The following is a 16056-nucleotide window of genomic DNA, read 5'->3' as shown; positions in this document are numbered from 1 at the left end:
AAACGTATGGCAACGCACAAACTTTTGAGCTGCTAATTTAGCATTTTTACTCTTTTTCTAACTTGTCGCTATGCCTACAGTTTTAACATCTCATACACATATATATTGAAATGTTCACACATCTGTGCTGATTCGTACAATGTAAGTATCTAAGCTGTATGACTTATAGTTTTCGCTGTGTGACGATTTGTTCGGCAACTGCGCTCCCCATTGAAACATGGCGAGTGAGTCAGTGAATTCTGTGTGTTCTGTGCTTTGGTGTTGTAGAGCTGTGCTGCTGCGCTGTGGTTGCTATGGTGACAGTTCACAGGAGAGAGCTGGAAGGTATCTTAAAGGTACACATAGAACTGTGAACCTGACCTTGTGTAGTGTGTATACACCACAACACACAAACACACTGAACACACTAAGAAAACCAACACACTAAGAAAACCAACACACTGAACACAGCAACACACTGAGAACATCAACACACTGAACACACCAATACACTGAACACACCAACACACTGAGAACACAAACACACTGAACACAACAATACACTGAACACATTGAACACACCAAAACACTGAACACACCAACTCACTGAACACACCAACACATTGAACACACCAACACACTAAGAGAACCAACACACTGAACACAGCAACACACTGAGAACATCAACACACTGAACACACCAATACACTGAACACACCAAAACACACCAAAACACTGAACACACCAAAACACTGAACACACCAAAACACTGAACACACCAACTCACTGAACACACCAACACATTGAACACACCAACACACTAAGAGAACCAACACACTGAACACAGCAACACACTGAGAACATCAACACACTGAACACACCAATACACTGAACACACCAAAACACACCAAAACACTGAACACACCAAAACACTGAACACACCAAAACACTGAACACACCAACTCACTGAACACACCAACACATTGAACACACCAACACACTAAGAAAACCAACACACTGAACACAGCAACACACTGAGAACATCAACACACTGAACACACCAATACACTGAACACACCAAAACACACCAAAACACTGAACACACCAAAACACTGAACACACCAACACACTGAACACACCAACACATTGAACACCAACACACTAAGAAAACCAACACACTGAACACAGCAACACACTGAGAACATCAACACACTGAACACACCAATACACTGAACACACCAAAACACACCAAAACACTGAACACACCAACACACTGAACACACCAACACACTGAACACACCAACAGTCCACGATGGGCTATGACCTGAGGGGGCGGAGTCTCCCCACCACGCCACTATCCACGCCACAGAACCCACAACTAAGCCCCTGAGTGGGCTAGAGACGCACGGTGTTCGCTGGTGGGTGCAAGGAGATTGCCCAGAGGTCATTGCACTGCCCCCGACCGGCTCTGACCTGAGGGGGCGGAGTCTCGCCACCATGTCACTGTCCATGCCACGGACCCAACAATTCAGCCCCTGAGTGGGCTAGAGACACACGGTCTTCGCCGGTGGGTGCATGGAGATTGCCGGGTCCGCAGTAGTACTAGCAGTAGCTGTTACATGCCTGTACAGCTGCAGCAGCTAGCCCACCTCACATTTTCTCCAGGAAATGTACTTTCTACTTACATATATTATTGCATACTGTAGGTATATATTTTTGTAATTTAATTTAATAAATTCTTGATATTCTTTATTCCGCAGTACTTTTGTCCCCACCGCTGCTGTACTTTTCCACTGCTGAAACACCCAATTTCCCCACCAGGGATTATTAAAATACCTATCTATCTCCACATACATGCACACCTCCACAACACTCTTGAACACTCAGGCACTGTTATAGAGTCTGATGGCCGCTGAACCGCTCTGTTTTGCACCTGGGTGGGATTAGCCTGTGGCTAAAGGTGCTCCCCATCTGCCACAGCTCGTCATGGAGGGGATGAGAGGGGTTGTCCAGGATAGACTTCAGTTTCTCCCTCATCCTCCTCTCTGCCACAGACCAGGCTGTCCAGTTGTTGCCCCATGACAGAGCCAATCCTCCTCACCAGCTTGTTCAGCTTGTTGGTGTGTGGATATCTTAAGAGGCTGCTGGATGAGAGACTAGGTTGTTACACACACAGGCATGCACGCACACACACACACACACACACACACACACACACACACACACACACAGAGTGTTCCTTGAAAAGTCCATGCGCACATTAGCCTACAGCTGCGATTCCAAACCTCTTTGGTCTTGAAAACCACTGCACACCAGCGTGTTTACGGTTTATTGATTTCTAAAATGTTGCCCGGTTTGTTTTTGCTCGTGGGGAGTGGAGCACAATAAGACGTTAGGCGTCCAGCACGCTATAGGACAGGGGTGGCCAACCAGTCAGAGACTAAGAGCCACAAAAATGACTGTGGTACCACCCAGAGCCACACCATATAGCGTTTCTCAACCTTTTTTTCAGTCACTGCACCCTTCATAAGTACTTAAAATCCCAAGGCACCCCAGTCTAAAATAAGAAGAAAAACGTTATTGTCCATTAAATATACATTTAAAGTTAATTTATTTAAAATTAATACATACAACAAGATATTTTCTGACATCATATATTTTGGGCTGGGTTAGGCTGGGCTGGACTGGGTTAGGCTGAACTGGACTGGGTTAGGCTGGACTGGACTGGGTTAGGCTGGGCTGGGTTAGGCTGGACTGGGCTGGGTTAGGCTGGACTGGACTGGACTGGACTGGACTGGACTGGACTGGACTGGACTGGACTGGGTTGGGTTGGGTTGGGTTGGGCTGGGCTGGACTGGACTGGAGATTTGAGGCTTTGAAATGTCCCAATGATGTCTGGCATATCAGACAGAATGGCTTACCATTACGTTCTATGAAGAAAAAATGACTCTCCCACTCGGGTAAAAAATGTCCTGTGTTCGTCTTCATATTTTCTTTTCGCTGCGCATTTCTTTCCAGCCATTCTTTGGTTGTGTACAGTAGCCTAGGCTACGTTAGCTTTTGTCGTAAAAGAGAATGACCCACGCAAAGCTAATTATTTTGTTTACAATTATTTTGTTACCAAGGTGATTTGCTACCTATATGATTGGTTTGAAGTGGTTCTCACGCGACTTCCTCGCGACCTAGCGAAACGAATCATGATTTTATGACAAATCTGCAATAAACTAAAATGGGCAGTAAGAAATGCACAGCGAAACGAGAGAGAGAGAGAGAGAAACGTTCTTAAGGAATTCATGAATTTATTTTTTTAATGAAAGAGCCAAAAGCCACCTTTTTTGTAATCAATGATTGGAGGAGCCGCACATTGACGGGCAAAGAGCCGCATGCGGCTCGCGAGCCGCGGGTTGGCCACCCCTGCTATAGGAGAACTGCGGAGTGCTGCCCCTGGGGACTGTGCAGATATGGAGGAGAGGTTGAGAGGCTCATGAAGTGTGTATGCGTGTGTGTGTTTGCCTGTGAATGAGCTCCACTAACATGAATATATGACTGCTGAGGGGGAAGCGATGAAGGGAGGAGGAGTGGAGGTCTATAAATGGATGCCTGATTCACATAACTACCCCCTCCCTCGCTCCCCCTCCAAAGCCTTCTCTCCTCTTTGCGTTCTTGCAGCGAATTAGTGTCCATCCAGACTTTATCAGGCTCTGCTTCTCTCTGTGGAGGCGTTCAGCTATATTCATCCTCCATCCTCCCTCCCTCCCTCCTCTCATCTCCTCCCTCCTTCCCTCCTTCCTCTCCTCCACTTCCTCTTTCCTTCCTTCCTCTTCTCCCATTTTCTGTGTTTTCCTCCCCCTCTCCTCTCCTCTTATACCAATACATGCTAAAGATAGAACTGTATAGTGTGTGCAGTTAGAGTGTGTATTTCAGGATATGTAATTAAAGTGTGCGTGTGTGTGTGCGTGCGTGCGTGCGCACTTGTGTGTGTGCGCATGCGTCCGTGTGCGTGCGTCCATGTGTGTGTGTGTGTGTCTGTGTACATGCGTGTGTGTGTGCTGTGTCTCCCTGCAGTCTGCTGTTCACCAAGGTGAAGCTGGAGACTCTGTGTCGGGGTCCAGAAGAGGCTCTCCTCACATGTAAACACATGCTGCAGATCTGGAAGTCCTGCTACAACCTCACCAATCCCAGGTAACATATACACACACACAACCTCACTAAACCCCAGGTATCACACACACACACACACTCACATACACACACACACACACACACACAAGCTCACCAACCCCAGGTAACACACACACACACACAATCTCACCAACCTGAGGTAAAACACACACAAGCTCACCCACCCCAGGTAACACACACACACACACACACACAACCTTACTAACCCCAGGTAACAGACGCACGCACACAACCTCACTAATCCCAGGTAACACACACACACACACACAATTTCACTAACCCCAGGTAATACACACACACACACACATTTGAATTCTTTATTTAGGTCCGCATTTTCAAAATAGGTTGCAGGGGCACAAATATAATTCCATTGCTGTTATGTTGTTCGGTCGTTTAACAAGTGTCACCTTTCATAGATACAAGCAAGCTTCTAGGATGTACACAATATATACTTACATGCACATATTGTACATACACACAAATACATATATCTTGGTGGTATAATGATGTACAGTAAGCATACAGAAAATGCCACTATCACCAGGGGAGTTATGGGTACAGAAAACATCTCCTCCAAATGCAGTGGCTGACAATAATGGAGGAGATTGAGCAATATTTTGCTGTCTGCTTTGCCTCACACTTGGCCAATCCCATAATCCTCAGGCCTCTAACTACTAATCTGACTACACACACATACTCTGTATCAGTACTCTGAATCGGTACTCCAGTGTTTCCACTGGTTAGGTTTTGCCGTGGTGTGGCCTAAATGCGCTTTCAAAACCATTATAATGTCGTGCCCACATTTTTATTTTCAACAAGAGCCTAGGCCGCGCGCTCCGTGAATGCTGTTTTCTGTGGTCAACTCAAAAAACTGGGATGTTTTCTTCAGCGAGCCTATTACAAAATAATGTAGGCTAGTGTTTAACCAGTGTTTGAATTGGACCAAAATGTGCCGGTACCTAGCCTACTCCTCAATATAGGCTATAGGCTACATAGCAGTTTAAAATAAATTAATGTTGGTAATCAATAAGTGGATTCATATGCAGGGTAGAGCTAGATAACGTTCCAGTAAGAAGTGCCGACAGCTTCTGCTCATCTCCTGCCTATTTGGTCTTATTATTCTCTGATGACAACTGGCGGATCTTAAAGCCTACATTTTCCAGATGGACATCCGACAATCCGAGTAACAGAAAGTAGAATGATGTTAAGAGCAGTCAGGTAGGCGCTTGCGTCCCCTAGACCAGTAAACTCTGTTCGGGCAAGTGCCTCATGCAGTTGTCTGATCGGACAAGTAAAAAATATAGTTTAAGTGTGATAAATATGTAAAATTATCTAAAAAATACAGTGAAGAAACATGACGTGGAGCTAGACATGCAACCAGTAGCCTATGTTTGAGCCGAAGCGGAGCCTCCATCTGAGCTATGTACAGTAGCTTACACGCTGCTGTCTAGTATTATCAAGGAGACGGCCCACACCACAAGCGCGAGTACAACATGTAAGTCAGAGGTGCTGCCATCTAGCCTGCGTTAATGTTCCTCCAGCCACCTAAAAAGTGCCACTCAAAGCAACGAAATGTTAGTTAAGCATAGCCTAATCTATTATTTAGGTATGTAAAAAGGCAGTGATTGTGGTAGAAGACAGGCCACCACCGAGTGAAGGGACAGGTGAGAGAGGAGAGGATAGAGGTTGTTGAGAGGAGAGTAGGAGAAGAGAGGAGAAGGAAGGGGACAGGAAAGAGTGAAGATGAGAGATTAGAAAGACAGTCTGATGATTTAGACGGTATGAGTATGCAGTTAAGCATCAATGGGCATCAAGCATTCATTTGTATTGAATAAAACATTGTATTTATTATTCTCACCTCATAACTCAATGTAGAAAAACATATTTAACGTAAATATGCTGTTTCAGTATACTTTTTAGTATACGTTTCATAATTGTTATTTTCATTCTTTAAAAGTCACCAGAATACAGGAAACAAAGTCTCTGAAACTTTTTTTTTCTGGGGGACGACCCCCAGACCCCCTGCTTTAGTATAGAAATCCTCCCAATTTTGGCAGTCTCTAGCTTGGCACCACCACACCAAGAGATCAATTCCACAAGAAACACTGGGTACTCTATATCAGTGCTCTGTATCAGTACCCTGAATCAGTATTAGGGCTGTATATCATCTTGGATTTCGCGATTCGATACGTATCACGATACAGAGGTCACGATACAATACGATACGATACGATACGTATTGCGATACACACATCATTTACTGAAAGATTATAAGTTTTCAAGACTGAAAACTGAATGGCTCAAATGCACTATATAGATAACTCAAACTCAATGACTGGACAGAGAGCTAGCTAATAAATATTTTACATTTGATATCCATGCTTTTTAAACTGTCAACATTGTAGTATTTATGGTTTTTCAAAATTATTTATATGTATGCTTTTTTAACTTAATATTGTAGAATATGCTTTTTAAACTGGATTTAAAAATTTAAATAAAAAAAAATAAAAAAAAAAGTTTTTTTTTTTTTTTTTTCTAAATTTTACAGCGCCCGGCTGTATCGATACTCCGGGCTGAAAGATCGATACAGTATCGCGAGACTACGTACCGCGATGCATCGTTGTATCGATACAATCCTACAGCCCTAATCAGTATCGTGTATCAGTACTCTGAATTAGTACTGTGTATCAGTTTTTGTATTAGCAGATACTTCAAGTTCTGTGTTCTGAATCGATATGGACAGTGAGGAAATGGTACAGTATGTGTACCTCCCTAGTGATGCAGTCAGTGTAGCTGCCTTCAGTGTGGGTCTAGAACTCCTGGAGGCTACTTGGAGAGAGAAGCTTTGTCTGCTGGTTCACTGAGTTAATCCAGGTTAGCATCTGACTGCTGGTACTGGGTTAATCCAGGTTAGTGTCTGAATGCTGGTACTGGGTTAATCCAGGCTAGCTGTCTGACTGCTGGGTTAATCCTGGTTAGATGTCTGACTGCTGGGTTAATCCAGGTTAGCTGTCTGCCTGCTGGGTTAATCCAGGTTAGCTGCCTGCCCGCTGGGTTAATCCAGGCTAGCTGTCTGACTGCTGGGTTAATCCAGGTTAGCTGTCTGCCTGCTGGGTTAATCCAGGTTAGCTGCCTGCCCGCTGGGTTAATCCAGGTTAGCTGTCTGCCTGCTGGGTTAATCCAGGTTAGCTGTCTGCCTGCTGGGTTAATCCAGGTTAGCTGTCTGCCTGCTGGGTTAATCCAGGCTAGCTGTCTGACTGCTGCTACTGGAGTTGCTCTTGATTTCATCAGACAGTCAAAACACACTCCCCCCACCACCAGCCTCTCTCTCTCTCTCTCTCTCTCTCTCTCTCTCTCTCTCTCTCTCTCTCTCTTGCCTTACAATGAAGGCCTCTCATTCATCCACTCACACACATACACACATCAATGGTGCCATGCAAGGTGCTAGCCTGCTCATTCTGAGAAATTTGGGGCTCAGTGTTTTGCCCAAGGACACTTCGACATGTTGTCAGGAGGAGCCAGGACTCGAACCGCCACCGAGCTACAGCCGCCTGTGTGTGTTTTTGTATTCATGTGCATGTGTGTGTTTGTCTGTCTTTCTGTCTGTCTGTCTCTGTGTGTGTTTGTGTGTGTGTCTGTGTGTGTGTGTGTGTGTGTGTGTATGTGTGTGCTGCAGTGACTCAGGCCGGGGCAGCAGTCTGTTGGACAGAGCCATAGCCGACAGGAGACAGCTCAACGCCATGACCCTGCCAGACTTCAGCGACCCAGAGACAGGTAGAGAGTGCACGCACACACACACACACACATACACACATACACCAAGGCTGACCTGTACCCCTATGTCTCTGTGGAATGGTATAGAGCTCCTCTCTCTTCTCCCAGCAGGCTGTTGCCAAGGGAACGGCTCTAGTCTTCACTTTCTGTTTATTCTCTTCTCCTCCTCTTCCTCCTCCTCCTCTTCCCCAGAACACAGCTTTCTTTCAATCTTTTCTAATCCATAACTGGTTTTTATATTGATGAAGTTTCCCTTTTTTTGTATGTCATTTCCTGTTTTTCTGCCGTTGTTTCCAGCCTCTGGCTCCTCCTCCTCCCATTCCAGCTCCGAGCCCGCCTCCCTCTCTTCCCCCGTCTCCCCCGTCTCCTCTGTCTTCATCCTCCCTTCCCCCCATCCTCCCCCAACCACCCCTTCCAGACCACCTTCCCTCCCACCCTCCGCCCCACCCAGACCAGACCCCCCCGCCAAGCCCGCCGGCCACGCCCACCCTTTCTGTGACCACACCCCCCGCGGACGACTCTCCGGCACCAGTAATACACGGCGCACATGGTCCCGTTGGCCAATCGCATGGGGTGGAGTGTGACTCACTGACCAATCACGGTTGCTGCTAACAGAGTGTGTTTTTGAATCTCACTTGCTGTTTTCAGCTCAGCTCCATGGTCATGTGACCACGTCCTGCTACTCTGACAGGTCCTCCCCCAGTGGGCGTGGTCTTGTTTTGATTGTGACAGTCAAGTTAGTTTAGCCGCCTAGTTTAGCCCTGTCTCCTCCTCTCTCCTCTCCGCTCTCTCTCTCTCCACCTCCCTCCTATCCTCTCTCCACCTACCTCCTCCTCTCCTCTCTCTCTCCACCTCCCTCCTCTCCTCTCTCTCCTCCCTCCTCTTTTCTCTCTCCTCCTCCCTCTCCTCTCCTCATTTCTCTCCTTCATTAACCATCTGGGTTTCTGTTTTGTTTGTTCATGGTTTGTGTTGGCGTTGAAGGCGGCCCTCCAGACGCTAGCGTTCAGGGTTTTTACTCCATGTTTTCAGTTTGTAAGTAGCGTTTTCCTCCATTTCCCCTCAGCCCCCCTAGCGCTAGTCAGCCCCCCCCGCCCTCAGCGCTAGTCAGCTGCCCCCCCCAGCCACAACCTCAAGTCTGCCCTGGCCCGGCCCTCCCTCCCCAGCCCAGCACCTCCAGGCTGCCTTCCCTGGCTGACAGCATGCTGGAGAGCGGGCCAGCTCTGTAGCTGCTCACCCTCCTTCCTGGGATCACAAACATCAGTTTGCAGCTCAAAAAAAGATGAAAAAAAGGGTCAAACCCTACTTTAGGTACTAGGGGTGTTTATAGTCCTGTCTCTGTCATTTTCTACACACACCCCCCTTTCTCTATATGTCCCCCCCCCCCTCTCTCTCTCTCTCCCCCCCTTTCTCTCTCTCTCCCACTCTCCCACTTACCTGGTTAAATAAAGGTCTAATAAAGGTCTAATAAAAAAAAGTAAAAAATCAGTACCTTGAGCTTCGTAACCTGCATGATACTGCACACTGGCTGCCTTGTTACTGAGGTCTACGCGTGTGTGTGTGTGTGTACTGTATGTGTGTATGTGTTGGTGTTATTTTCCCTAAATGTATGGTGTCCACTTTCCTGCCCTCCAGGCTTGATTTGACCTCTAACCCCAGGGTCATTGATTGAGAGCCCTCCGTCCAATTAGATCACCCCATCACCCGATCAGCAAAACCTTTTAAAGCCATCTATTCGCTCTATGGAGCAGGAAGCTATATGACCGCAGGGCTGCACTCTAGTGCTCTGGACTGATGTTGGGGCTTGGCTGAGTTAGCTCATGTGGTTAGTCAGCTATCTAGCAGTGGCTTCGGTCTGGGGTTTGGTTTAGCCTATGCTAACAGTGGTAGATAACTAGCTAGCACTGGCTGTGGATCCTGGCTGGGGTTAGTCTACTGTTAGCTGTGGTAACAATGTGTGGTGTGTGTAGGGTGGTGGAACAGGGAGAGATGGTGTGTGCGTGCATGCGTGAGTGCGTGTGTATTGGGGGGAGGGTCGATGACAGGGTTTACAGGAAAACTGTGTCCCCTGGCTCATCAATAACCTGAGAGATGGAAAGCAGAGTAGTTCATTATAGTCCAGGGAGGGAGAGGGCGGGGGTCATACTGAGAGGGAGGCCAACGAGAAAGAGAGCGTGAGACATGGAAAGAGTGTCTGTTACACTGGGGGGGGGGGGGGGGTGATGAGATGCAGGGTAACGGCACTGCCGTTTCACTACTTAACTCACAGAACTGAGCAAAGAGAAAATGTTTGTGTGTGCACGCGCGCACGCGTGTGTGAGAGCTTGCCTGCCCTGCAGATAGAGAACCCAGAGATCCCTATTCCCATTTCCCTAAATCCTCTTAGTCCCATTTCAGTTTAAACTGCGTAAAATCTCCTCCTCTGCAGGCTCTATCAGCAGCAGCATCTGTCTGCATTTAAATCCTCCCAGCCAGCCCCCCTCCCCTGCCTCTCCCCTCAGATCACCCTCTCAGGCTGAAGATAGCAGCTCCTTCTCAGTTCTAGAACATTCTCGAATCTGAGAGCGCTCTAGAACGTTCAAACTCTCCGTCGGGAGTTCTAGAACATTCAAGCTCTCAAAAAGAGTTCTAGAACGTTCAAACTCTGTTCTAGAATCAAAAACTCCCCGTTAGCTAGCTGTCTTGTTCTGGACTCCAGCCTAGAGCCTACTGTAAACTCCAGCCAGTCTGTTTCACAATCACTCACACATATCCAGGCCTGGCGTGCTCAGTGTTCCCTTGGCTAGCTGCTGATCCAAACAAGGCTGCATCTGTACAGATGCAGTCAAGCCAAGAAGAAGAGTTTATATAATAATAATGGATTTTACTTTTCACAAAACTCAATGGGCATAGCAGAAAACATATTGATACAGGACACACAGAACAGTCACAAGGCTTGCCTTGAAGGCCAGACATGCTTTATAAGTTTAGATGCAATGTAGTGAGGCTGTCCCTGCTATACAGTGATAGAGAATGAATAGCCTGCGGCTCCAGCTCCCTGTCTCCCCCACAGCGGATGTCTCACCCCCCTGCATCTCTTCTGTCTCCCCCTCCAGGCTCCGTCCACGCCACATCCATCGCGGCCTCGCGTGTGGAGCAGGCGCTGTCGGAGGTGGCATCTTCTCTGCAGAGCAGTGCCCCTAAACAGGGACCCCTACATCCCTGGATGACCCTGGCCCAGATCTGGCTGCACGCAGGTACGGTGTTTGTGTGTGTGTGCGTGTGTGCGCTTGTGCGCGTGTGGTGGGGATTTCATCCCTATTGCGATGCAGATGCGAGGATTTGCAAGCAAATATTAAAAATGACAATTTGATTTATGATTATCTTAGTTTGTCCCAATTACTTTTGGTCCCTTAAAAAGGGGGGTACCACGTATACAATTGTTTGTAGTTTCATCCCGTTCTTGCGATCTCACATTCTGTTTCACTAATGCAGAACGGTCTGGCCTTCGCCTCCTCCAGAGCGATTATGCCAAAATCCAGACCATACCGGGATAATCAGGGACTGCTTTTTAACTACTGTCCCGCCCCACAGTGGAAAGCAGCCCCTGATTGGTTCGTGTCCCTGCCGCTCGCTAAACAAACATGGCGGCTCCCGAAGCAATGAGTGGTAACGTTAACGTTAGAAGAATAAACGTAGCTATAAGTGCAATTATTGCAGAAATAGACTCAATCACAACATTTAAACAAGAACAAGAGTATGCACTCGCAGAGTTTCTCGGTGGAAAATACTTTTTTGCCATTCTTCCGACGGGATTTGGCAAAGGTTTGCTGAACGCTGATTGGCTGAAGGTGTTTGACTATCAAGGCAAGTACCACCACCCACATAATCGCTCTCTGTGGGGCGAAGGCCAGACCGATATTGTGGAGCGAAACAGTGAGCTCGCTAGATCGGAATGGTCATACCAGGCTAACACTGTCCTCCTGATTTGGATGTAAACACCCTCAAATTAAAGCTGAAAGTCTGCACTTAAAGGACATCTTGATTGTTTCATTGTGGTGATGTACAGTGCCAAAATGATGAAAATTGTGTTGTGACTTTGTTAAGTGATGACATGTTAAATAGTAATAATAACAAATTGCAGTAGTAAAAAGCAATTTATTATTTTGGGCTGGTAAAAAAAATAACTGGTAGGCTGGTAATTTTTTCATTTACTACCCTGTTGGTACCAGTTTTGGCCGCTGCTCCACCATCAGCCTGCCTTGGTGAGAGGCCTCATGAGCCACCCACATTGACAGACTTATTGACCCAGCAGCTTACCGGGCTCTGATCCTGCACAAATACCCCCTCTTAGATTGATGGAAGAAGAGAGAGAGAGAGAGAGAAAGAGGGAGAGAGAGAGGGAGAGAGGGTAGGAAGGAAGGTGGGTAGTGACAGACAAGGGAAGAGAAACGGCAGAAGGCTGGGAGAGAGGGCGGACGACCGAACAGCATCTCTATCGCTGCAGATCCAGGAGACGGCAGAGTACAGCCTGTCTCTACCACCAGCCCAGCCCAGCTAGTGAAGGGTGGGAGGCCATAGAGAACATTCAGCAAAAACAACCTTATTACGCAGAATAGAGGGAGAAGCACTTCCAGTAAAGTTAGAAACGTCAGTGATGACATAAGATTTTTGCATTGTTTACATACTGTACTGTAAGCAGAGATGGGCAAAAATACATCAAAATGTATTTTGATACATTTATTTGAGGGGCATTTTGTATTTTGTATCAAAATAAAATACAAAATACGGGTGCCAGAAAATGTATCAAAATACAATACATGTATTTTGTATTTAAAATATAGGAAATGCTCTTTTCTCTCAATTTGGTATAGCAGAGTATTCAGGTTTGGGCTATATGATATACACAAAGCTCTGGTGAACCCCACAAAAAGGGAGAACAGTCACAGAATGTCAGTGTAACTAAGCAAAGCTATTAAAAGACAACAGCTTGATTGATTATGTATACATATTTTTATTAATGGGGGGAGCTGATGTTTTTCCATCATTTCAGGTAGTTTGTCTCAAAGTGGCCAGCTGATTCAAACTGTCATACATAGAATTCCAACGTGTTGGGCATGGTGTTTTCAACTGTTCTTTTGTCACTTCTGACGTCTGTCGTCCTTCTGACGTCTGTCGTCCTAGACAGCATGCTAGCGTTATTAGCATGTTAGCTTTGTGGCTAGCTTTGTTCAACACTGGCTATGCTGCGCACTAGCCTAGACAGCATGCTAGCGTCATCAGCATGTTAGCATCAGCATGTTAGCATCGATCACTAGTTTGAGATTATAATTTACTTTGACAGACAATCCGTTGAATTTGAAGATCTGAGGTCGTGAGCAGCATGGCACTTGTAGTGTGGGTCAATTTGCATCCACGTGAGGATGCCTGTCAAGTCTGAGAGCTGCGCGGTTCACTGTCCACAAACGGTCTAGGTAGCTAAACAGCAGCAAGATAGCTAGCATTCAACTGAAAAAAAGCCTAGGGACATGTGCCTTAAAACATTATTTATTGTTACACCAAATATTATAAGAATATTTATTTATTTTATTTGTGGAGAAAGTATTTTGAGTATTTTAAATACAGAATTACTCCACTCTAAAATATTTTGTTACAAATTACATTTGATTTTTTATTGGCCTTATCAAATACAAATTACAAAATACTCCAAAGTAATTGAAATACGTATTTCAAATACAAGTACAGTAGGACCACACTCATCCGAACCCAACGGGACCGCAGGTCGTTCGTATCTCTGAAATGTCCGGATGACTGAAACTTATGTTAAAATGCACCAAATTCAATAAGTGGTTTACTTGTTTCATATAGAATCATAATAGACCAATAAATACCCTTAATTACTTGTGAAAATGCATCAAAATTGCAATCAAATAGCCAACTAAACTCATATAGCCTAGCCTATAATAGACCTACAGTAGCCTATAATAAAATAACCGAATTTCCACTTGAGTGCGTGCTTTGATCAAATACAGTACTTTATTCTCAAATGAGGCGTACGCTGCATCGATAGGCTACTGTATTCGCAGAACAACATGGTATAGCCTAAAAACAACCCAACATTAGAACAATTAGAGCAAATGATAATCAATAAATAAATAAATGAAATGACAGACAAGTTGTCGTGTCTTAGGCTATTGTAGCCTAAAAGAAAGTCTCTAAAACAACCGATGTAGGCTAACGTGGCCTACAGTAGGCTGTAGGCTATTATTTAACAAATACAGTAGGTCTAGTAAGCTAATCTACATGCTTACAACACGTCTGTGTTCCTGAAGTCCATTAACTGGGAACGAAAAATGACTCTATGCTCCTCTGCTTCAGGTTGCTGACGCGCTTTCTGGCTACCAAAGAATGCAGCTCTCGCGCAGCAGACTCGTTTGCGTTTTGCGCTCGACATTAGAGTAACAAAGAAATTAAACGTGACAGTAGGCTACAGCCTACAGGCAACATGTAGGTCTACATACAGTTCTGTTTTTATTCACAGTAGGGTACAGTACTGTAATGAAAATCCCACCAGTAACCAGATAGCAGGCAAAAAAAAAAAAGTTTTTTAAGCCTGTCCGGTAGACCGGGAGGTTCGGATCTCTGAAGTTCGGATGAGTGGGGTCCTACTGTAATAGAAATACTGCCCATCCCTGACTGTAAAATGTTCTTCACTGATTTGCACTTCCAAAGCACAGTATTCCGTTTTGCTTCAGCAAACATAGTACCCAGAGCAGCAGTTCTGTTACTCCAGTGTATTACATATATCTCTATGGGGAGTATGACTGATGTTCTACTCGTCTGTGTGTTCATTACTGAGGAGAAGTGAGGCTACTGTCTCCCCCCTCAGTAATCAGAGACAGTGAATGAAGCTGCGTCCGGGTTACTTCCCATTTGTCACTCCCTCTCTGCCATTCGCCACGTACCTCATTTCCTGTCTGGCTTCAGGGAACATCACAGAAAGTTGTTCCATCGCAACTTCTTGATTGATGATTCTCCCCCATACTTCTCTTTATGTGTTGCTCATTGTTGATGCAACCTCTTATCTCTCCCCTGTATTGGAGGCATGGGCCTGTATATAGGCGTGTGTGTGTGTGTGTGTGTGTGTGTGTGTGTGTGTGCGTGTGCGTGTGCGTGTGCGTGTGTGTGTGTGTGTGTGTATCAGTAAGTGTAAACCTCCTGTCCCCTCTCCCCCTTCTAGCGGAGGTGGATATTGGCATAGGTGAGGTTGTGTGTGTGTGTAACCCTCCTCTCCCCCCTGTAGCGGAGGTGTATATCGGCATGGGGAAGCCAGCGGAGGCCACAGCCTGCACCCAGGAGGCCGCCAACCTGTTCCCCATGTCTCATAACGTGCTGCACATGCGGGGGCAGGTGGCCGAGCTGCGGGGCCACACAGACGAGGCCAAGCGCTGGTACGAGGAGGCACTGTCCATCAGCCCCACACACGTCAAAACCATGCAGAGGCTGGTGAGTAACACAAATCAAATCAAACTTTATTTGTATAGCGCATTTCATACACAGAAGCAACACAATGCACTTTACAGAGAGCAATGGGGGTGGGGGGGGGGTGGGCATAGGTCCCAACCCTACATATTCCAGAGGGAAGCAGTCGGAGGGAAAAAAAGTGAGCTGTAAAAATTCTTCCCTGACTTCTCTCAACAAGACGATTGAGCAAGCTCCTGGAAAATGTTTGCCTATTGGCTAAGAACATTTACAGAGCAATAAACATGGGCTAAATACTTCATATAAGAGACATGACTAACAGTTGAGTGCACAATAGTTAGAGATGTTGCCTACATGGTAGGCCATTATATGTTAGCTATCCCTGTAGTCTCTGATATGATATTTAAGTGAATCATATAACAAGGCACAGTAAGTACAGAACAGGCTCAAAGAGAATGCTGCAAAGCAGAGGTGGGGAAACAGGAAGCAGAGAGCCAAGGGTAAAAAGGGGGTGGGGTTGGCTGGTTAGGGACAGCTGACGACACAGAGTGGGATGGAGCTAGACATGAGGAGGCAGGGGGCCTTTCCAGGAGCAATTTGGAGGACCTTGGCCGAGGGGAGGGTGGCGTGCAGGAGACAGGGCGGGTGTCCACAGGACCTGTT

At 46.2% G+C, this 16056-nt stretch overlaps 1 protein-coding gene across 1 annotated transcript in view; it reads left to right on the top strand.

Moving 5' to 3' along the window:
• ttc7b (tetratricopeptide repeat domain 7B) overlaps positions 1-16056 on the top strand; it is a 40695-nt gene that overhangs the window by 22271 nt on the left and 2368 nt on the right. Inside the window, exons 16-19 of the mRNA XM_084438849.1 lie at positions 4045-4161; positions 7838-7935; positions 11028-11168; positions 15215-15417. Of these exons, the coding sequence (XP_084294975.1) occupies positions 4045-4161; positions 7838-7935; positions 11028-11168; positions 15215-15417 (559 nt within the window). The remainder of the gene's footprint in view (positions 1-4044; positions 4162-7837; positions 7936-11027; positions 11169-15214; positions 15418-16056) is intronic.

The sequence above is a fragment of the Borostomias antarcticus genome (assembly GCF_949987555.1).
Source record: "Borostomias antarcticus genome assembly, chromosome: 5".
NCBI classification, from domain to species: domain Eukaryota; kingdom Metazoa; phylum Chordata; class Actinopteri; order Stomiiformes; family Stomiidae; genus Borostomias; species Borostomias antarcticus.
Note: the sequence above shows the minus strand (reverse complement) of the source record. Positions and strands in the feature narration are given on the sequence as shown.